The 25,469-nt window shown below is 31.0% G+C and overlaps 1 protein-coding gene across 6 annotated transcripts; it reads left to right on the forward strand.

The window, feature by feature from the left end:
• The first annotated feature begins 7,648 nt into the window (after positions 1-7,648).
• Positions 7,649-25,469, forward strand: pr (6-pyruvoyl tetrahydrobiopterin synthase purple). Of its 6 annotated transcripts, none has more exons than XM_075379364.1 (4): positions 7,649-8,134; positions 8,824-8,929; positions 20,299-20,382; positions 23,123-25,469. In XM_075379364.1, exons 3-4 carry the CDS (start codon positions 20,310-20,312, stop codon positions 23,398-23,400), a joined length of 351 nt encoding a protein of 116 aa, XP_075235479.1. In that variant the 5' UTR covers positions 7,649-8,134; positions 8,824-8,929; positions 20,299-20,309; the 3' UTR covers positions 23,401-25,469. The 6 variants fall into 6 exon arrangements, with proteins under 6 accessions (XP_075235479.1, XP_075235486.1, XP_075235491.1 ...); XM_075379371.1 differs by having other exon boundaries at positions 7,649-7,849; XM_075379383.1 differs by having other exon boundaries at positions 7,653-7,733.

Raw genomic sequence — 25,469 nt, forward strand, 5'->3', positions numbered from 1 at the left:
TGACGCTTCCGGTCACCCCCTGATCGGCTTTAACGGGAGTCATCTTTCGCCCTCTAACTTTTTATATCTCACAGTAATAAACCAGGCCTCGTTGGGATGCCACCGATGTAAATGCCTCGGTAGACATTTACATCGGTAATTTTTAAACTCAGCTTTTGCCTTTGCTGTAGGTCTCATCCGGACATCTTGAATGTCCTACATCTTTGCCCTCTGAACTAGCTAACCGTGCTCGTAGAAGCACGAACCCCGCGCCTAGTCCTACTTTTATTGAGGGAATTTCTAGTAAATGTTTCGAAATTCGAGGTAAATTAACAACATACCACCAAAAATGTTGTTCGCAACAACGAAATTTAGTCCTAGTTCCTTTAGCAAACACTACTTCAGTTCATACCCCTCTCTGTTTTCCTGTTTAGCCTCCGGTAACTACCGTTTAGATAATTCTTCAGAGGATGAATGAGGATTATATGTAAGAGTGTAAATGAAGTGTAGTCTTGTACATTCTCAGTTCGACCATTCCTGAGATGTGTGGTTAATTGAAACCCAACCACCAAAGAACACCGGTATCCACGATCTAGTATTCAAATCCGTGTAAAAATAACTGTCTTTACTAGGACTTGAACGCTGGAACTCTCGACTTCCAAATCAGCTGATTTGGGAAGACGCGTTCACCACTAGACCAAGCCGGTGGGTCAACAATTCATACCCCTGACTTTAGCTTAATTTACGGACTCCGGTCTGGCCTACAAGGGAGAGGCGGGCAGACCTCCTACTCCCACTCAGCTCCATCGCAGAGTCCCGCGTGAAATTTACTTTCTTCAACCATCGTCGAGATGCCGCTGCACCTCACAGCTGCATGGTAACCCATACCCTCGACAGTGCAGTCGCCGTTCCGCCGATTGCTAACATTCAAATAATCATCACAATTTCTATCTAACCGTGGCTCGACGCCAATGCGCCTACCTCCGGCCAATCAACTGCCCAGGCGGTCCCTAGCCAGCCGTGGTACTACTCTACTATACCCCTTCAGCCATCCTGCTCAAGGCGAGAGGCGAGGAATCGAAGGAAGCCAGCCACAATAGTCCATTCTCTGCGATTCTTCCAGTTGACACGCACATCAAAGAAGGAGTCCACTCTCTCGAGTTCCCTAACAACTCTGGTAAGTTCAGCCTCGTACCTGAGACAAACATAAAGGACATGATTCACAGGGTCATCGACCCTACAGTCCACAAGCCGGAGTCAACCAACCAAATCTCACCAAACTATTCCTAAAGGCAATATGTCCCGAAAGGAATTGAGTTGTATACCGATTAGGGCAAACCCAACTAATTGCTCGCAGCTCCCTAATATTTGGAAAGATACTATGCGTGTATCGACGAGTAGAAGAATCGTTCCACCTAGCTTGCCAAGAGTCAAAACCTTGGTCTTCAATTTCTCACATACGCCCAGAAGTCTTCCTTCTTAGAAATGTACCGCTTGCTACCTTCCGTAGCTAGAATATCAATGGATTTAATGCCAGCAATCACAGAGACTACCTCTCTCAAGACAGTTCTGTAGCCACCGACAACAGCTAACAATAGAAGACGCTAGGCTTGCAAAAGAATATTCCTACAACATTGGAATTGCAAACGATGAGCCCAGACGGACGCAGCGTACAACATTATGGCTTCACAGACACCTTTGTAAAGAATACGCATGGTACGATAATTCAACCCCCAATTGGGATGGATGACTCTACTCTAATTGCAAAGAAGGCACTGATGGCCTTCTTTACAACAAACTGGAGGTGCTCCTTGAATTGAAGCCTTTCATCAAGGATAACACCCAGATACTTCTGAACGGTAACATATCTAATCGGAAGGCCGTCCATTACAACCCGCGGGTGACGGGTCGCGGCTAGACGACCTTTAAGAAGCATCTTAGTGGTTTTCTCCGCACTGAAAACCATCTTATGCTGAAGACTCCACAACCTGGCAATTCTCCATATCCCAATCACGTAGGGGGGAAGACACCCGCATAGTAACGTTCCGGTCGCCACCCCCCCCCCCCCCCTTTCCTTGCCCTCTTGGGCTTTAACGAGAGTCGTCTATCGCCCTCTGACTTTTTACATCTCATAGTAATAAGCCAGGCCTCGTTGGGATGCCACCGATGTAAATGCCTCGGTAGACATTTGCATCAGTGATTTAATAACTCAACCTATTGACTTCGCTGTAGGCCTCGTCCGAAAAGGCCTGTGGCGATTCTCCACATCTCGATTCGCCCCCGAGGGGAGAAGATCCCGCCTCGTAGTGTGTCAGGTCGCTACACCACCCCCTCCGTTCCTAGCCAGTAGTGGCTTTAACGGAGGACATCTTCTCGCTCTCAAACTGATCACATACCACAGCGTTCATTTCATGCCTCACTGAGATGCCATCGATGCAGATGCCCCGAGAGACATCTACATCGGTAAATTCACCCCGAGATAGATTTAGATTTATGCCTTCCGAAGAAGACAACTGACACCTATAGCTACCACGTTGCCCTCAGATACTAAGCTAGAAACCTAACCGCGGAAGAAGACCCCGCGCCTAGTTCTAACAATTAAAGAGCCAATTTCGTGAATGCCTCAAATTCTAGGCAATATAACAACAACTTCCCCACTAAAGTGTTGATCGCAACGAAATTTAGACCTATTTCCTTTAATGTACCCAGCTACATTATAACTCATTCATGCCGTCGAAACGCCGCTGCATGCCACCTAAGCAGCATGCAGCCACGTCCCGCCGACAGTATAGTATGCTCATAAAAATGCTCCCGTCGCAGCGCGACCGCACTCCCCGGGACAAGGAATTCCATGCCCGTTGGCAGCGGCCGTAACTCCGCCGATGGCTCATCAAATCAATTTGACACCTCTTAGAACTAACCGTGGCTCGTTGCCGAAGCGCCTACCTTTGGTCAATCAAACTTCCCAGGCGGAACCTAGCCACCCGAAGTAGCTACTCTAGTAAATCCCTTCGGCCGCCCTTCTCCTCCGATACCCTTTCATAAACCTGATTAGGCCATCTCCCAGTAAGCACTTATTTAAACTCCTTAATGGTCCCGGACTTTAACATGTTCAGCAGTATATCTAGATCAGTTTTCACCGTTTGCGTATATTTATCAGACGTATTTTTCTTGACCTCCAAATCCTCAATGACTTCTTTAACATCCTTGGCATAGTTAAGGATTCTGTTCACCGACAGAGTAATAGTCTTCTTAGTCGTGGGATGACTTTTACACAGATTCTGAAGTCTGTTTATTTCCTCAATTAAAGATTCAATCTCCGACGCAGCCTCCTCGCTTGAATCACTACAAGGCACTCTTCTTCGTTTTTTAGGCTTCTCCTCGGGCCCCTTATCAGGCACAACAGCCTTAGACAGATCAGCGGTACTAGTTGATGGCGTAATGATGGGTGATCTTGCCGTTTTCTTAGATCTTCTAAAGGAATCCTCAAATTCCATTTCCTCAGGAGGCTCAGCCATCCTAGAAAGGGGAGTTCACTCGATAATGTTAGAGGGCGAAATTCATGATAATTTGAGTTTCACTCGATATAAAATATCGAATGGGGGGGTTTAAGTGGGGAGGTAAAATATATTCCTCCAAATTCGAGGTCGGATTTAGAGGGGGTTCAAAATTTCTGGGGAAGTAAAATATGCGGTCGGATGTGGATTGCGTAGATCCAAGAGTGATTAGGGATTAGGGAACACGGGTAAGAAGTTATAATGAAAAGAAGTACTCTGGCCAAATCAGTAACGCAGTGGCCTTAGAAAAAATTCTGTACTCGCCAGCTCAGGAAACGTTTACCAGAAAAATGATGACTTATTCTTCCTGTAGCAACTTGCTGATCGACTTAGAATAATATTCACTAAGTAATATGTCATGCAGAACCAACGTTAATGTATTTCTTATGGGAAATACATTGACGAGAAATACATTTATGGGAAATACGGGATATGGGAAATACGATTTTCTTTATGGGAAATACATTATTATTCATAAGCCCTCATATTATTCATGAGCTCTTAGTTGAACTCAAAAAAATAATTTTACCCCATCTCCATATCAAGCTAGGACTAATGAAAAATTTTGTAAAAGCAATGAAGAAAGATAGTCCCAGATGTTTGTACATCAGGCAGAAATTTCCGAGTGTAAATGAAGGAAAAACTAAAGAAGGAATATTTGTTGGTCCTCAAGTAAGAGAGTTGGTCAAAGATGATGTATTTAACTCAGTTAAATAATGTAGAAAGTGCCGGTAATAAACAACCTCCCCACTACAGCTCTAGTCATACCAACATCTTCCACATCATTTTACCCATCTCACACCAATATATACATTTTAACAAAAATATGTATTTAATATAAACTACTGAATGATGGGACCTCTTTTAAGTTGAACATTCTCTATTATATGCTTGCTCAAGGTCTATGAGAATTTTAACCAGTTCTGCTAGCTTGTTGCATATGATATACGCCTTCCTGGTGGTAAACCAAACTGTTCCTACATGTTTCATATACCTGGATGCATATAGTTCATATCAGCCATAAAATTGATAGATGTACTGTTATTATCATTTTGCACTAATGTTGTAACAGCCTATATTATTTTTTTTCTACATTATATTAAAAATTTCAAATCCAAATCACACCACAAAGAAAGGTTTGTCATAGTTCTTGCAAGCTATTCTTTCAGTTCCCCATTCACAAATTCCTTATTTATCTTGAAGAACCCATAATTATAAAAGATAAATCTCTAAAACTGTAAATATTTAAGATTAATATTATTTAAAACTAATTCAAAGAGATTTAACAAAAATTTAAATAGTTAATATTAATAAATGAATAATATTTAATGAAGAAAACTTGAAAAAACATTCTAATTATCAACTCAACAGTTCAACCAATTTCTCAAGTGAACTTTATCCGTATTATTATACTTAAATTATATTAGAAAAGGCTAAAAAATTTATGAATTGCTAAAACAAAAATGGAATGAAGATAAATATATAAACAAAAAAATGATAACATATAAATGAGGAATTCAGACTGGTCAATTCAGAATAGTCTGAATTCAACTTATTCACTTAAATATAAACTATTTATAGTTCTTCAAAAATGTAAATGTAAATGTGATGCCTCCTTTGCTCCGGCATTACCACCTCTCGTAAACCGGCTGGCGATGTAATTTCCGGTGGTTCAGTCTCCTCAGTTTGTAACAGCTCGTTCAATTCGGACTGCACGCATTTACTTTCAATCTCTTCGGGAGGTTCGATCATGTCTTTTCTTTTTTCTCTTTTTTCAAGTTCGATAGTCGTCCATACGTACAACATCGTATTCGTAATGTATTTCGTTATCTTTCATCGCGTGATGCGGATGGTCTATCGGAATTGCAGATTCGATTTCATCTATAGGCTTACCGCGTTAGATTGTTTCGCCGGTCGATATTTTCTCAATCAGTATAGTGATCGGTTCGACGATATGTTTAAATTTCTTTGCTTACATCTGTTCTCTTTCACTCAAACCGAGTTGCAAGGCCGCATGTTTTTTCTTTCGATTCTCCCCGATCTCCTCGGTGACTTGCTCGCAATCCTCCATCATAATCATAACGAATCGTAATGAAATATACTCAGTCTCTCAAATATATATGCGATAAAATCAAAGGGCGGAAGCAGACCCGCTAGCGGATCCAAAAGGAGTTTTCAAAAGAGTGAAAAAGCCTGAAAACTCGTGCGGGCTTTTCATAAAGCGAGCAGGCAAGAGTCTGGGCTATTTTACTCCGTAACAAATTCTATAACATAGAGGTCGAAGTTAAAGCGATAGCGGCCCTTCGTCTTTGCGCTTTCTTTATGAATTACTAAGGAGCCATTTTGTTGTAATTTCACGCACAATCGCATAAATGTTTAAATTATTCAAAAGTCACGTTCGGAGCGACGTGATCGTGGTAAACATGTCTTTCAAGAAAGTTTGTGTTATCTTTTAGCTGTTATGGAATTTTGCTGTACATCTGACATAAATAGAACATGACAATATTATTAAGACTTTCCACAACGAAATAATTCGTAATATTTGTTTTTTTGCTTTTCACAAACTACATCATTGAAAATTGTTACCGAATTCGGTTCTATTTCTTCAGAAGTAACAACCACTTGATTGTTATCCAGAGGGTAATAATTTATTATACCTTCAATGTCGTATAACACTTGTGCAACAATTTATATTTCGGTTGGTAAAGCGATTTAGAAAACACGTACACTTTGTTGAAAAGACATATCATGTGATGTGCTTCTTAGAACTTCATTTTTAAAAATGAAGTTCAAGGAACAACAAGATAAGCTTTTGTGTGTAATTTTGTTAACTAGATCACAAATGGTGATGAGGATAAAATGAAACACAAACATACCCAATAATATCAGGTGTTTGTTTAGTTGTATGCCCTTCGAATTGTAGTAAGACGAACGCGTTTTTTAATTTGTTATTTCATCGTAACGGTTTGCGTTTTAACAATGTGTACGTGTTTTTTAAATCGCTTTACCAACTGAAGTATAAATTTTTGCACCAAGTTTTATCCGACATTGAAGGTATTGAATCTATTAATTTCTTTTCTTCCCACCTTCATTCAATACTGCACCAATAACATTTTCCTTTACACAGTTATAAAATTTCTCAAAATGAAGGAAATAGTAACTTCAACAAAGGTAAATAGCTTAATTTTTTTTAAATATATTTTTTAGAAGTTCCCAAAAGGAAATACTATTATTTTTTTCTTATTAATTGTTCCACAAAGAGTGACAGGTAGAAAATAGTCAGGTGAAACCTGGAATATAAAAAAAAAATTTTTAATTTAAATATGTACATATACCGGATGGCTGAACTAAGTAACTTACACCCCACTCTAACATGTTTTATAACTGAGATAACTAGATGTGGTTTGCAGCATTCTTCATTGTACCAAGGGGTTATTTCAATGAATGTATATTTCACTCTTTTTGATTTTTTTAGACGGTGTAGGGTTTTGTTAGGTAGGGAATTTGTAGGTTTCAGTTATTTGAAGGTTTCATTCGGAGGTCCCGGGTTCGAATTCCGGTCAGGCATGGCATTTTCACACAAACTACAAATCATTCGTCATCCTCTGAAGCAATACTTAACGGTGGTTCCGAACGTTAAAAAAAAAAAAAAGTTTCAGTTACGCACTTTTCCACAACTCCGATCCCTGATCTAATTGTCTGGCCATTTTTGAGTTATCTTTAAAAAATCATTGTTCATCACACTTATATCGTAAGGTTTCTCAAGTTAATGCGCGAAATGTCTAAAAAGAGGTTCATTGGTGTACATATGGAAAATTTAAAAATGTTCCATAGTGGCATGAACATTTTAATTTTAACCTCCATCTTTTTATGGCTTCTTTAAAAATAAGGCAATGCAATGATGATATTTTTCTGTCTTGCTGCACCTGACAAAGTCGGGTTAACAAAATCTTATTTCCACTTTGGCTGCAGCAGCCAAAATTAAAAAAAAAAATTAGGTGGTATAAAAAATATAGCCAATCGTTATCTTTTCTCGATACTATGAAAATGACTGCTATCTGTCGGCAGAACTGTATAATTATTCACAGGTGTCTGTCCCAGCTGTTACTGAGTGTATTTATATTTTAGTATAATAACCTCCTCGATTGCTTTTGTATCTGTACGTAGATAGCCGCTTTTATATGAACACCAGAGATAGTCAGTAAATAATTCTAATGCCGAGTATTTAATTAATCAGAGTTTTACTTATGACTTGTTTAAAATAGTATTTATTGATATCATTATCATATTTTTAAGCGATATTAAATATTAATGTAAGGAAATAATTTCTATGTTTATGTTGAAATTAATTTATAATTCTAGTTACGTAATTTATTGAAATCGTGTTGCCTGACGTGTTATAATATTACGTAATCGATAATTATTTTTCAAAGATATACCTTTACATTCGCCAGGGATTTACTGTACCAAATCAGTTAAAACATTGTTTTTATTAAACGACCCCAATTACATAAAACAGATGCAATGCCACCCATACCGAGGCCTATTGGTTATTTAACAAGGATCGAAAAATTCAGTGCTTGCCATAGGTTGCACAGGTAAGTTGTGTTTTGAATGACTACATTTTAAGAAGTGCACATATGGATGTTTGAGTTATGCTGTGTTGTTTCATATTTCTTGTACTTTTACACTAGTTTTATCAGCTGGTTGGTTGATTGTATGCTGATGTCTAGATCTGCTGATCACTGGTTCAATTCTCAGCGACAATCTGACATTTTTTCACCATTAGTTATCAATCTACTTCATCCACCACCATCCATGATGGAAGGGTAATGACTGTGCCTTTCACCTGCCAGGTCCAGAATTAAAATCCCATTTCAATTGGCATTTTTTCACACAATGCAAATTTACATTCCTATCATCAATATTGTCAAACAGTATAATTGTTACTGAGAAATAAAACAAATAGTTTTTTTGGAAGTAAATTGAACGTCATTATTTGAATGTAAGGCAACTTATGTTTGGTTGAAGTTCATAAGACAAAGAAAAGTGAAGTTCTTATGTTCATTATAACATGGAAAAGGGTTTACTCCAATAACAAATTCCTTCCTCTTTCAGTTTGTAATTCAGTCTGTAATATAGGTAGTTTTAGTTATTTTATAGCATTAATTCCTTCCTTTTATTCATGATTTGCTATAACGTATTACACTATAAAAGAATAATTTAATGAAAAACAGACCCAAATTTGTTACAACAATCTTTTATAATGATTTGAATGTTCTTGCAGCCATCTTCATGGAAAATATCTCTTGGTGCTATTGTTTTCTTCTTTGCAGTCAACTGATGTTACTGCTACCACTTCTTTTGAGTTAGAGAAACATATTTAGAAAGAGGTAAAAAATTCTAGGAGGTACACATATTTTTAATTAATTAGACTTGAATTGTAATTCTTGTAGTATAATTTTATTTGCACCTGCTAATGTTATGTAGAATATCATGAAATTGACATTCTATGTGAACACAAGAAAGGATCTTTATATCTCACAAGAATTTCTTGAATTGCTTGAACTTTATTTGATATACATAAAATAGTGTTATGCTAAATAAACAGGCACAATTCAGATCTAATAAACTTTTTGATCGCATTGTAAATAATTATGTTGCTGATACCTTCATTATTCTGTGAAAGTGTCAGCAAAAGCAGTTAAATACATTCTGATATGATTTTTTTTTTTTGTATTAAACTGTGTCCAGTTTGTAACAAAAAATAGTTTTTGATCATCAAAAGCATTGCAGTTAAGTAGCACACACTGCAAATAACTTGAGCTGTAGAATTAACAAGTATAATCAATCTGGCTAGCTACTGTTTTGCATGATTTTTCAATTAACATTGTATTGAATTGACTGCTTCCTTGTAGTGCTGAGAAAGGCATCATCCCACTGCTCATCACATCACAACTTTCCTTCTCTCCAGTTACATAGAGTTGATCAAGGGCTGACGATACTTAATTGAATGATGATATCTTTAATGAGTTTTCAGTATTAAGAAGGCTATTTCATGGACAATTATGTAATAGATGATAGATCACTATCCATTTAACATACAACATAAAATCCCAAATTATAACCTAGGGTGGAAAATAACCTTGACATTACAATATTCATGTTTTTTTCCGAAGTTTGTATTGTACCTTCTCTTTTCTAACAAAAAAATTTAAGGTATTAAAAATATATTTTAATACACAGCAGATAATTTTCAAGGATTTGTTATTGCAAATGCATCATATGAAAGATCTAAAGAAAATGAGCTTTCTATTTATGTCCATCCTTAATCAACATTCTTTGGGCAATCATTATGTGCTTCATTATTGTTTGAAACATATGCCCAGATGAATTCTCACTCTCCTTAAAACAGTACTTAATTAAAAACAGTCCTTGTTTTCAATAATTACTATGATATAATGTAAACAAATTTATTTAACATATCGTATTTATAATGGCAGGATGTATGAAAATCTTTGACACGTGACAAAGAAAAAGAGAAAATATTCACATAACTTTTAAAATGCCACAAATGTATATTGTTAACCATTCAGTAAATACCAAATTAATTGATGCAAACATGTGTTGTGTTTTAGTATTTTTAGAAGAAACATTTATTGTTGATAACCCTTTTTTATTTTAAATGAATGAAAACATATTAAAATATACTTTCTGATATAATTTTTAAATAATTTCAAATTAAGAATTATCTTTTTCTGGCCCGTGTAGTATCATTCACTATCCTATATTACATCTGTAAAAGATAACTATTGACCTCATTGTGTATAGATTTAATTTTATTTATTTGGGTTTTTCAGAGTTTCTCCATATAACTAGGGTTACTGCTACTGGCATTGATTTTTCCATTGTAATAATATTTTGTTTGTCATTTTTTAGTATTTTACTTAATTTTTTATTATACTGAATAAATGTAATTAAACTTTATGCGTAGTTTAAATTTTTGCTTGTCTGGATTCATATAAAATTCCTTCTTGTAATTTTACAAATTGTTTTTACATTAATATCAGTTTTGTTCAGCACTTCATTTTCTTTCTATTCATCCATTAGCTGATAAAACCATCTACTACTTTCTCACATTATTTCTATTTTTTTCAGTCGATTGTTGATTTTCATGGCATTCAGTATTTAGAGATACTATGGATTGATCAGTTACTGATGTTTTGGAAATTGCAGAGTAAATATTGGCTATGTTAATTGTATCAATAAATATATCCATACAAAAACCACATTCAGATGTAAACAGAGTTTGAAAATTTATGCAGCTAAGAAACCCTCTGGGTTAAAGATATCCAAATATCTTTGATTCACATACTGTTATCTTTCTGAAGTAAATCACAGTTAGCATCATTGTCAATAATGTTAGTTATAGCTGAAGTATGACATTATAATTGTGTCTGCAAAACATATATGTAATTATCCAAGTCCAATGAAGAACCAGTAAATACCCAAAATGCGCACTCCTTCCGTTCATCATAAAAACAACACTTAAGTCTCCAGCTGGGCCCATTTTCTACAAGTACATAAGATTGTCTCAATCTTTCTTCTCTGCGTACATTATGATATCATTATTTTGGTCCCATTTTTTATCTGTTTTAAACATTTCAAAATCCACCAAATGAAACAGAATACCCTCCAGATCATGACAGAATCACATTATAAGTTAACAGAAGAAATAAGTTACTGTTAAGGAGAAATAGCAATTTTGCCTCTTTTTTTCTAATAGACTTATAAACCTTTTTCAACTTACTCATATTTAAATCAGCCCTAATGTTCTCAAATCCTTCAATTATAATTATGTTACATTTTCTAATTTATCTAAGTATATATCCATTCTACCACCTAATACAGTAAAATAAAAAAAAAAGATAAAGGGATTAGTCAAGAGTCCACATCATTTATTGCAGTTATTTGATCCTTACCTTTGGTCCATTTAAAGGAATATACATCACAAGGAATGAATGAATGAAAATTTTATATTTCACATTTCATAATAAAAATGCCTCCATCCAGTTGATAGACAATATTAAATATTAAACTACAAACACTTGAGAACATGTTAGACAAAAATTGAATGCATTAAACAGCATTTCCATAATAAAAAAATATAAAAAATAACCTAAATCATAATAAATTATACCAGTAACAGCTAGCGTAATTATAACACTAGTGTCAGTTATAACAGCAATTAATGGAATTCATCTTCACACAGGTGGTAGTTATTATGCACCTCCGTCATTTATGGAAGAGTTAAGTATTATTTCTGTAAAGAGAATTTGTAATACCAAATAGATACAAAATACAGTTTTTATAACTTTTATTATGTTCAGGAATGATTATTGAAAATTGTTAGCTGCCTTCCCATAAATATTTTATGTTAAATGGTAGAATCTATTTCAATCGTAATTTTTTATTAGTTTGCTATGATGATTTAATTTAATCTGGTATTGTTATTTGATAAGAAAAACTGAACTGACAGAAATAGTATAAAGTGGAATGGTAATTGGTTTGTTTCCATCAGGGTTTTTTTAAAACCCTTACTATATATAGATATATAGATTATATATAGATATAATCCTTTAGGTAATAATTTTGGATCTATGTAATCAGGTCAAAGTTTTGTTATATGTGAAAAGTTTTCTCATAATCAGGCCTTTTTTTATCTAAATAGTTTATTGTCAATCATGTTATCAAGAAAGTGTTCTAAATAGAAGAATTTGGGAATGTAATCTTCTGGCGGTGGTGGCGGTGGCGGGGGGGGGGGGATATGTAATTATTATATAAAACATACGACTCTCAGGAAAGAGTAAGCTTTAAAACTGTTATGGTTAAACAGAATAGATTCTGTAGTACCAAGCAAACTGATGTAACATTACAAACTCTCTTAAATAGTACTTTGTAATAGTAATACTTTCTGAATTTAAAAAAAGAAGTTGTTTGAATGGTCATTATTTTTTGTACTGCATAAAAAATAAAATCAAATCATAATTCCCAACAATTCTCTGCTTAATAATGTTATCAAGCTAAAAGGACATGAAATGTACATCAGACTGAAATTAAAAGAAACTGATTTAATATTTTAACAATTTTTATTTTAGAACAACAATTTGATGTATAGTGTTATGCAGGTAACCTAATTGTAATTATTTGAATCTTCCCTCTATCAAACAGTCATAATCCTTAGTATAACTTAGTTTTGGAACTTTTAAGAGGTATAGTTTTATCAAGGATGTCTTTTAACCCATCTGGGTGATTTAATTCTCATTCTTTCCCTCTGAATACAACAGTGATTCTATATTACATAGGACTACAACGTGTTACATAGTTATAAAGTCTGATATAAAAATCTGATATAGGTTTTTTTCCATGCAGTATATTCCAAAACAATTATATTAATTGATGCCATTTTCAATTGAAATAGCTATCAACAGCTTAAAATATGTGTTTACCTGTGTGTTCATCAATGATTGACAAAACAAAGGGTTTCCCCAGTCATTACCTTCATTGTACTGTTAATAAAAACTAAAGCAAAGAAATTTGCAATATTTATGCTTTCATCACAAAATAAGAAACGTTTATTATTTTTTTACTTTGTGTATTAATGTTGCTGATAGGTCACTAAATATATCTATGAGTAAATGAAACCTGTGAGAAATAGTTGTGTTTGAAAATGGAATAATGCTTATTTTACAAATATAACAACTCTCTTTGAACAGTGTACTAGATGAAATTAAATTGTATAATATGAGATTTTTACCATAGTGAATAATCTTATAACTAATATGCTAAGAAGATTATTTTGTTAACTAATGGCTGGTATGTTTTAATGTAATATCCTGAAGTTTTGATTAACAATAAAAATAATCCCTTTCGGCACACTGGCAGGCAGAGGTAGATTTCACCGCTGCTAAGTAGGGGATAAAAAAGATTACCACCTTAAAGTTAAGAAAAACATCAAATTTACTCAATTCGATAAGTCCCATCTTCTTACAATTCCAGCAACATTTTGTCATTCTTTGCCATAAGAGTTGGTCATATCAAAAGTTATTTCAGACAAAAGTTTTAGGTAATGTTTTGAGGACTAACGATCACTTTAAACAGATTCGATACTGTGTCTATTAAGGGAGGTATGATTTTTTTTTGTCTTTGAAACTCCATTTCCCCCCCTCAGCCAATGTTTGGTGATATCAAAAACTTTACTTAGACAAGTTTTGGACCCTTATCCAAAGAATAGTAGACAGGAACTTAAATGAATTCTGTATTTTACGTAATAAGAAAGTTATAGCGATATTTTGTTTGTTTTTTTAAAAAGCCCACTATGGTCTGATTTTGACCATTAATGAACTTGACTGAGATTTCGGGTAGTTAATATTTTATGTATCATTTTGAAAGTGATTGGTGCAAAATTACAGCAGTTATCGTGTCCACAAGAAAGTGAAATATACTTACATTTATATATATATATATATATATATATATATATACGTTAATTTATATTTAATAAATCAACCCTAAGTAGAGAACAATTGAAATTGAATCACATCATCAGCTGCGTACATTTATATATATATATATATATATTACAAAAAACATCACAAAATTGCAATCCATGATACCATACCACTTTTATTCACTTATAATTTTATGTTAACAATATTTTTAAACTAATTAAATTTAATTAAAAAACTTTAAAAAAAATTTAACTTATACTTTAAAATCTTATAACAAAAATTTTTTAAACGTTTATTTAAATTAAATTTTTTTAAAAATTATAATAAAACAAGAGAATAAAAAACATAAAAAATAAAAAAAAATTAAATTACAAAGATTAATCAATTAAAATCAAATAAGTTAAAATTAAAATGTAAAAATATAATTAAAACAAAGATACCAATTAAATAATTAAAGCTTTTAAAGTTAAAACACAAACTTAAGCAAAGCATCAGGTGCCAGCCATTTCACTAACTTGACTTTACTAACCATATTGAAAGCTCATTTATTGAACACTGTCTACTTAGTGGTACTATCTACTGCAGCCTTTATAATACCATCATCCTTGTACTCTGTCTGAAGGTTGAATATATTAAATTTATTCTTATGTTTATATATATATATATATAAACATAATCAGTCAGTATCCTTATTATTCCTATCCATATCACATTTTTTAATTTCTAATATTTTTAAGTTTGTCTGAATATCTGATATGTGTGTTTATTTTTAATCAAATGATCTGATACATTTGAAAAACCCAGTTTACTTTTTTTATAACTTCTAAAATGTTCCATGAATCTATTTTTAAAAGAAGTAGTGATTTTACCAATATAAATATGGTCACAAACATTACACACAACTTTATAAATACTACCCAAATTATATACATTAGAAGTATTATTATGTGTATTACTTATTAATTGTTTTATTATGTAGTTATTTGTCTGGTATGCAGTTTTGAACTTATTATTATCATAAACCTTTGTAATGTGTTTGACTATTTTATCAGTATATATTTTTTTTTTTGTGGGAGAAAAACACCTGGGCGTTAACATCGCCCAGAATTTTATTAATAAAAGGGTAAAATAACTCCAAAATAATAAAGTTTATAATGTGTAAATGTAATATTAATCATATAATAAAAATTTATTAAAACAAGCCAAGAAGGCAAAATAAAAATCAAAACTAATACCACAGACGAAGTCGATAAAATATAAAAGTTAAAATAATCGAATAAAGAAACTATATAAAACTTACCTAATTCCGATGGGTTGTGCAAAAGGTCCCCTCCCCAAATAGTAAAATTAAATGCATAGAACCAAAAAAATCAAAATTGAAAGTAAAGGTTAAAATTATTAAAAAACTCTTCTAACAGAAAAATATATATCATAATATTAAACTTTTTGCAGTAACCTGGTACTATGCAAAAAGAGAAACATCCGGTCCAAAATTCCGTATTATTGCACAAGATATCACGGATGTTCCTTGGTAGATTAAACTGACGACGCAACGCCGCATAACATATGCAGTCCACGAGAATGTGGTGCACAGTCATGCGGCAGTTGCATCGTGTTCATAGGGGTGGGGCTTCTCCTGACATTAGGTATTCGTGTGTGATCCTCATATGTCCTAACCAGCAGAGGACCACTTCCTCACGACGAGATTTTCTGCAAGAGAAGCCCGATGGCAACACTAAATCTTTAATGCGTCGGAGTTTATTATCAACAGTATCGCCCAGTCACTTTGCCACCTTGCTCTCAGTGATTGTTTTATACGATTGATAAAATCAAAGGTAGTAACTCGGGTGGTGAAAGGAGGTTGAATACACGCTTCTTTAGCAGCAGAATCTGCTTTTTCATTACCTAGAATCCCTACGTGGCTAGGGATCCAGCAAAAACTTACCTCTTGTGTTGCGTTTATCTAACTCAGCGATTGTATCATAAATGTCAATGACGACAGGATGTTTGGAATAAAAGTTTTCTAACGCCTGGAGAGCACTGTACGAGTCACTGCAAATAAGAATGCTCCTATATTTAGGGCTAACAATATTTAGAGCCCTATTTATAGCGAGTAGTTCTGCGGTGAATATACTCGTAATACCGGGTAGGCCAAACATATAAGTCTTTTCATTGATAACAAAAGCACAACCAACGATACTATCTTGTTTCGACCCATCAGTGTATATCACCGTGTGTCTGAGTTCGACTTGGTGAGAATAAACTGAAACATTTGCCGGAAAACAGTAGGTGGTGTTGATCGCTTATCGTATGTTGTAAGGTCAAATGTAAAATTTACAAGGTTTATTCTCCACAGAGGATATGAGCATGGACATGATGGAAAGAACAAGGGAGTGTCAACATTTATACACTGCAGCAGACGTCGTGTACAGACACCCACAGGCGCAGTACAGACACCCACAGGCACCCATCCTCATACTTCCTTAAATTAGGATTCTTAAGAACTGGGTCAAAAGTTGGGTGATTTGGCTGTCCTTTGAGACGGGCAAAATAAGATAACAAAAGCTGGTCTCGTCTATCCCAAAGTGATGGCTCGCCACTGTCTACAAGTAAGCTTGCGATAGGGCTTGATCTAAACGCACCTGTGGCAAGCCGAAGAAACGCATGATGTACACCGTCCAGCATTTTAAGCACGGTTTAACGAGCTGAAGAATAGGCGACACAACCATAATCTAAACGGGAATGAACAAGAGAATAGTAAAAACGTAACATACATGACCGATCGGCTCCCCAATTGGTGTTACTAAGGACCTGCATCATATCTAAAACTTTGAAACATTTTATCAGTATATACATACTGTAATTATACATTGTCAATTTTTTGTGTATTATTTACTGGTATTAAATTTGTGTTATTTTTAATTTTTACCATTTGTTTACTAGAAATATTATCTACCAACCTGCTGTCATAACCATTGTATATAGCAATCTGTTTTATAATATTTAATTCTTTGTTTAATTCATTTTTATTTACGTTATTTTTCATATAAATAATTGTGCAATTTACCACATTTGTATAAGTTCTAATGTTATATGAACATTGGTGATTTGAAGGTCTATGTACAGTGGTTTTGTTAGATATTGGTTTCCTATATACCTAAGTTATACATTGATTATTTTTACTAAACTCAATACCAACATCTAAATAATTTATTTTTGTATTCTTATCAATTTCAAATGTAAACTTCAAATTGCTACAGTGAGCTTAACTTATTCAAGATTATTAAATGTTTGTCATTTATCACCGGATTATAGATTACAAAAATATCATCAACGTATCTAGCCCACATTAAACTATCATGTGTATGTCTTATCCCATAAACTATCTTATCTTCAAACTCCTGTAAATAAATCTCAGACAGTATGGATGACAACAGAAAACCCATCGGTAGCGTACTTTCTTGGGTGTAGTATTTGTTATCAAAACTAAAATAATTGTGATTGCATATGTACTGTTATTATAACAGTACATATGCAATGTGTACATACATATAACAGTAATGTTTTCAATAAATAAGGGATCTTCATGAATTTTTACTAATTTTTTCTTTAATATATTAATAGTTACTTTTATGGGTATACTAGGATACTTAATACAGATATCATAGTAAACCATCCTAGTTTTATCATTTACATTTAAGACTTTTAGTTTATTTACCAACTCGTAACCATTTTTTATATTATATTTATACTCTAACTTTATTTTACATCTGAGAATTTTATCTGTTATTTTATATATAATGTAAGACCGAGCAGTTTTAAAATTAATTAAAGGACACATAGGTAAACCCATATGCATAGGTTACATACAGGTATACACTTAAGTTTGTGTAACTTTGGTAAACCAGTTAATGTAGATCCACTTGGTTCATAAGGGTACAATTTAGTATGATATGTTAAATTACTTTTATGATGAAAAATATTACAAAATTCTATTATTAAACTTGTAATTCTCAAAAATGTTTTAGTAGGGTCATTTATCTCTTAATTAATTATCTATTATATAGTGTTTCATTAAATTTTTATTTATCAGAATACATGATGTGTAGTTATTTTGTCAGATTTTAAAATATTGCTATCATAAATTAATTTATTTTTTAGACTATAGATTACTTTTTTTTATTACTATTAGTAAAGGGTTTGTAATGTATACTTCCTTGTTTTATATCGATAATTTTATTACTAATGGTATTCCGTAAAATATCTTTATTACTAGTGCTTGCTTTATTTATATTTACTTCAGAATCCACTACAATATTCTTAATAATGTCGTTCTTATCATTTTTTTTTAGATTAAACTTATACTCATTAGCTACAATAAATTGTTCATCCTTATCAAGTTCCATGTTTGTAAAATTCACCAAATCAATACTTTTATCAGGAAAAGAACTTGATTTTATAAGCATTTCTTCTATTTGTATTATCTACTAACAAATTTTTTGCAAAGTGAAATAACTCAATTTTATACTATTATTATATTTATTAGAATCATAATTATAATCATTATTACTCGTATAACTGTTATCATTTCTTATTAAACCATTAATTTTACTATACTTATTATCTTTAAGCTTTTCCTTATATATCTCTATACTGTCTCTGATTATATTATATGCATAATCAAATATAGGATTGATATTAATATTTAATATTGGGTGATAATAAAACACTTAATAAGTAATATACATAATAATAGTTCTGATGTATACAGATTGAGTGGTATTTATAAAATTATATGTAATGATTGTGACCACATTTATATTGGTAAAACCACTAGATCTTTCAAAACTAGATTTATGGAACATTTTAGAAGTTATTAAAAAGGGAAACTGGGTTTTTTTAATGTTTCAGATCATTTGATTAAAAATAAACACACAATATCAAATATTCAGACAAACTTTAAAATATTAGAAATTAAAAAATGTGATATGGATAGGAATAATAAGGATTTTGAAATTTTAGAAAGGTATTATATATAAAAACATAAGAATAAATTTAATATGATAAACCTTCAGACAGAGTACAAGGATGATGGTATTATAAAGGCTGCAGTAGATAGTACCACTATCTGTTTTGATGATAGTGTTGAGTAATTGATCTTTCAGTAGGTTTGAAAGAAACCTTTAGTAGAGTCAAGTCAGTGAAATGGCTGGCACCTGATTTTGCTTTGCTTAAGATTTTGTTTTAACTTTAAAAGTTTTAATTATTTAATTTTTAGTTTTTATCTTTGTTTAAATTATATTTTTAACTTAACTGATTTTAATTGATTCATCTTTATAATTTTAAACAATTTTTTATATTTTATGTTTTTTTAACTCTTCTTTTTTATTATAATTTTTTAAAAATTTTAATTTAAATAAAAGTTTAAAAAATTTTTGTTATAAGATTTTAAAGTATAAGTTTAATTTAATTTAAAGTTTTTTAATAAAATTTAATTGGTTTAAAATATTGTTAACATAAAATTTTAATTGAATAAAAATGGTATGGTTGCAAGTTTGTGATATTTTTTGTAATATATATATATATAATATATATATGTATGTATGTAGCTGATGATGCGAATCAAGTTCGTGAAAGCACTTCTGTTTGTGTAATGAAATAAGGTAAGTCATCCTATTTCAATTGTCTGCAGTTAGGTTTGATCTATTAAATATAAATTAATCTGTATTGGCATAGAGGAGTATGGTTATTAAAAGAATTTAATCTATGTATAAGTGTATATATAAACTTTTGAACTGACGGTGGTTTTGGGGTCTGGGGGATGTGAAATGCGAAGATATGTCGAAATTTTTCAGAAGTCGAATCATGGTACCCAATACAATAGGTAGCTTTCTTATGAAATCTACCTAATTGATGTTCTTTGTTTTAAATAAATGAGATCTTGGTTTGTAAATGTAATACAAGTATAGTTGATTATATGCACTGGATAACATTGGTCAGTGGGGGCTTGGACTAAATGTTGGATAGAATGAATATATAACTTAAATGTCTCTCAACCTGCTTTTTTACATTATTACATAGGTTTTGTTATTTATCTGCCTTTACTATTTTTTTCATATATACTTCGATGTACATTTACTGCAGCTTAAAATCATTGATCTAGGATATAAATGGAAAATTAATGCTGTCTTTTAACTTAATGCTTTTTAATGGCTTTTTTATTGTAATTTTTTTTTAATTTATGTTTTCAGCCCACATCTTAATGATCAAGAAAATTTATCTACTTATGGAAAATGTAACAATTATCATGGACACGGGCACAATTATACAGGTCTGTAAGTAATTGTTTTTCTTGTCTGTTGCTTGTAAAATTAAAATTTTTATATTATAAAAAATCTTTATATATTATATATATATATTAAATATTTTATATATTAAAATTTTTATAAAATTTATTAAACTTGTTTATCTGAATCACAAATTTAAGATGTAATTTAATCACAAAATGTAAAAGGAAACTGTTGAGTACCAAAAAAAAATTTAGTCAGACAAAGGTGATAAGCAAATTAAATCACTGAAATTAAATTGTTTACTATATGAAATGGATCAGAGATAGCACAACACACTGTTCCATTATAACTTTATTGAAATAAAAGGTACTTCATCTTTTTTAATCTTTTAGAACCTCGCACTACCTATTTTCATTTATATGGGTCCTTCTATTGTACTTAATAACAAATTGTGGTTGGGAGACTTTTTAAGAACTATAATTTTTATCCTAAAATTGTAATTAAAACATGTTTTTACATATTTAGAGGACAGACTTTTCAAATATATATGTACGATCTAAGATAAAACATTTACCATATTATCAAATTTCAAAATATATATTATGTATTGATAGGCCAATCTGTAGTGTAGTGTGTTCTGTGGAAATATCAAAACTTCTAAAAACTATGCTTCTTTCAAATACATATTTCCCGCTATAAAAAAGAATAAGTAAAAGAATAAATTCAGATACACAGCTATTATGTTACTAATAAGAATTGTGTCTATATGATCAGCAAAGTTTGTTAATACATACCTTAATACCTTTGTTAATACATTAACAGAGCTTGCTTGAGTGTAACTTTAGAAGGTATTTAGAAAAAAATGTCAAGTGCTTTACACAATTACTGAAAATGTTATACAGATTAAATTTTCTTCCTATTAATTTTGAATTGAAAAGATATTCAAGAAAAATATTAGAAACCAATAAGGAACTTGAGGTGGTGATTACATCAGGTTTATGTTTGAGATTGAAATTTCCCAACTTTGAATTAAAACCATGACCAAGTCTTGGAAGTTTCATTAAAAATTGGTGTAACTTTGCTGAATTTGAACCTGGGACCCCCCTAGCTCACTCACTGTAATTATTAATATCAATAGTGATACAAATCACTGCCCCAAACAGTAGGTTATTTTAAATTTCTTAAATATTTTTTATAATATTTTGACACAAAGAACTAACTTTTTTAATTACTTTATTGCAATTGTTAAATTAGTTTTCATACATTGTTATTAATTTTTTAATATTTTGTAGAATATATAAATGAGAACAGGTCACTTATTCCATATTCACTTCTTCAGTGTGAGAAAAATAATTTGAGTTTTGACAAATTTTGTTTAAAAAAGCTATATGTTTATATTTCATATCTTTTGAACATTTTTTTTTTTTTGTAACATTTTGGTTTCTTAGAGCTTGTAAATATAAGAAGTTTATATTACTTAAAATAATTTTGGATAAGAATCTCTGAGAATTCAGCTAGAAAAAAGTATAATAATTTACTGTAATTACTCACTTTCACAACCCCCCTCAAAATATTCTCTTTAGCCTTCTGTATAATAAAACCAATGAATTCCCCATGTTTTGCAGGATCCTTTAAATTAGTTTCCATTGATGTGTTTAGAACTTGTTAGAATTTTAATTTCATGAAATTAATAAACTCAAAATTGTTCCTTCAAAAAAAAATAATTAAAAAAAATAATGTTAGCAGTTGGCAAAGACAAGATAAGAGTGGGATAAGGGACAGTGTTCATGTATTTGCTGGCTAAGAAGAGCTTCACAGTGAGTGTATTGTTTAAAGGCAGATTGTCATGGTGCAATCCCCACATTCTTTTCTTTATCCAAGAACTTTCACTTTTAGCACTTTTTCCTATTGTTTTAAAATATAGAAAGATTTCTTGTTGAAGGAACAAACATTAAAACACACTCCTAATAAATTCCTTGAATGTTACATAAAAGTCAGCATTGAGTTAACATCACGTTGAGTGATGTCAACCATATTCAGTTGATGTTATAATTCTACATTTATAATTGATCAATAGTTGGATTGGAAATTACACCCTTTTCCAACTGTTTTTTGAAGCTCAGTGCACCCTTGAACCCAATGATATTTACTCAAAAACTGAGAAAGGAATGTTACAGCTATACATCTCATATTCAGTTCATTTACCAATTTGTTAACATGTAATATGTGATAGTGTGACATTATGGTCATTGTGAATGGGTATCTGTGTATTCACACATGACAGCATACATTTTCTGATAATTTTTAACATTATGCATGGCAGTGGTTAATACAAATCTTCTCATATTTGAAACACTTTAACCACCCAAATGCTCTTGCATAATTAAAACTTGGTTGCCAAAGGCTACATTAATCATTATTTCATCATCAGAATGAAATAAAGATAAAAGGCTTTCTTTTACAGTATTAATGGGATTGAAGAAAATATTTGTGAAATTCCTTCTTTCGTTAGTGTCTGTGATTACAATGATAGTAAAAGAACAAACACACAACATGAAGAAAAGACCAGACTGTCCTTAGTTTGGTCATTCATTCAGGCACAAAAACAATACTACTTTTTTGACTTTTTTCAAACTGTATATATACAGTTCAATTCATTCTGATTCTGATGTCAGAATTACAGTTCATATAGTTCATTAATAATTAGTTCACATAGCATCATCTGAATCAATGTTTACATAAAACTTTACATTAAATAATTATAAATAATGCATATTTATTTCAGTGGAGATAACTCTTAGAGGCCCAATATCAGCTGATACTGGTATGGTTCTAAATATAAATGATCTGAAACAATACATGGATGAAGCCATACACAAACCAATGGACCACAAGAATCTCGATAAGGATGTGCCATATTTTAGTAATGTTGTTAGCACTACTGAAAATGTAGCAATTTTTATATGGAATAATTTAAAGAAATTAATGAGTGACCCATCATTGTTGTATGAAGTGAAAATTTATGAAACTGATAAAAATGTTGTATCTTATAAGGGTGAGTGAGATTTATTAATTGTACATGTTATTTATCTACAGGGTTTATCATTGTTTAAAAATTTATCATTGTTTAAATTGTTTGAATAAAAAACTTATAAGAAATTTTATAATGATATGTGGTTTACAAAATTGTTACATCAATCTGTTTTTTTTTAAATAACAGAAAAATTTACCTCATTTTCTTTCAAAACATATAATAATTGTGTGCATTTGTGGAGGCATACTTATTGTTGTTATTATTATTATTATTATTATTATTCCTTTTAATTTTATAGTTCAAGGAAAATGTATAAAACATGTTGAATAATGTACACAAATTTCTTTAATATAGATTACTTTAAACATTTTGAAATAATTTAAAAAAGGATCTTAAATAAAATATTACTAATACAAAAAATAAATATCTTTAGATTCCTTGCAAAATTTATAAATATTTTTTCACTGAAATAACATAATTAAAATGTTATGGAAATTTTAATGCATAAACTCAAATTCATTTATACGTTTATGTTTAGCTCAATCAGTGCAAGAAAATCCATACAAAGCTTATATCTTATATCTTATATATGTATAATACATATATAAGAATATAGCTTATATAATACATATATAAGCTTTGTATGGATTTTCTATAGTGGCTTTTCTTTATATATATATATATATATATATACCTGTATTCGTCAAATACACCTGTATTTGTACATGTTAAGAGTTATTATATATGTTATAAAAATTGATACATTTTATTTAATGTAAAAATTTGATGTATGAGTTATAAGAAAACTATATGTTCAAGAAAAACAAAGTTGAAATATTGATCTATTAATCTACATGATTTTAATGATCCTGCTGAACCTCATTTCTCCACCCAAAAACTACTTCCCACAATTTTTTAGAATAAGAATAAACGAGTGTTTGTTTTTCTAACTAGTTCCACAAACTGTTATTTAAAAGTGACAATAGCGGTCAATTAGCTGTTCTTCATTGGTTGTTTGATTACTATTTATCATAATTTAATCAACTAATTACTGTGGTAATTTTTATAATTTTTGTTACTCATTTTGCATATATTTTTACTATTTTATCTTTTTTTTTTGTTAATTTCCATGTTTATTAGTATATTATTGAATGTGATTTTATTTATTTTTTTTTTGTCTTCAGTCATTTGACTGGTTTGATGCAGCTCTCCAAGATTCCCTATCTAGTGCTAGTCATTTCATTTCAGATTTATATTTGAATTTGAATTTGATTTATATTTGTGATTTTATTATTATTATTAATTTGACCATTTTTTTTGGAAAGATTTGTCACACTTATAATTTTCTCTTTTTAATAAAAAAATGTTTTTATTTAAAAAATATTAAAAAAAAATAATTTTCTGTTAAAAGAATCTACAAAAACATTTTCTGGAAATGGTTAACAAACATAAATGCAACTGCATGGGATGTAGAACCTCCTTGTTAATAATACATGTTAGATTCATCTTTCTCAATCTATGTTAGAAGATGCTACATGTTTTTACTCAGGGATTTCCTATAGTATGATACACAAAACTTCATTAAAACTGTTATCTTGAATTTAATCATGGATTATGTAAATATAAATTGAGCTTAGTACAAATTTTTCCAGTTATTACCTAGATGTGACTACCATTAATAATCTGTTTTAAAACATGTTATTTCTTGTACATTGTTATTAGTTTTCTGCTTCATTTGTAATTAGGTAACATGTGATTAATCATTAATCTTTTTTAAATATTGTATCAAATAAACATTATGAAGATTACCATTTTTTACAATATTTTACTGATATTTATTTTAAAATGTCTTAAATATTAATTACAATAAAATTTTACTGCCTCTTTGTTTTATGTGTGTAACATGTATTATTTATTAAACGTGTATAACTTTGAATATCCTTTTATAACTATCTGTCTTATCTTTCTTTCTATTCTGTTGTGTTTTATGTAATCATATATATTTTATGATATTTTAATGTTTTTAATTATTCAAAAAAAATGTTTATTTTTTTTCTATGAAATCAATTGTATAAGATAATAAATATACATATATTGA

This window comes from Lycorma delicatula, chromosome 1 (genome assembly GCF_047948215.1).
Source record: "Lycorma delicatula isolate Av1 chromosome 1, ASM4794821v1, whole genome shotgun sequence".
Taxonomy (NCBI): Eukaryota; Metazoa; Arthropoda; class Insecta; order Hemiptera; family Fulgoridae; genus Lycorma; species Lycorma delicatula.

Excerpts from the sequence above, each read along its gene's own strand:
- pr (XM_075379351.1), top strand. The coding sequence starts at position 8,061 with ATGCCACCCATACCGAGGCCTATTGGTTATTTAACAAGGATCGAAAAA. Across the intron at positions 8,135-20,298 it reads GCTTGCCATAGGTTGCACAG|CCCACATCTTAATGATCAAG; the intron begins GTAAGTTGTGTT and ends TTATGTTTTCAG. Across the intron at positions 20,379-23,122 it reads ACACGGGCACAATTATACAG|TGGAGATAACTCTTAGAGGC; the intron begins GTCTGTAAGTAA and ends TATTTATTTCAG.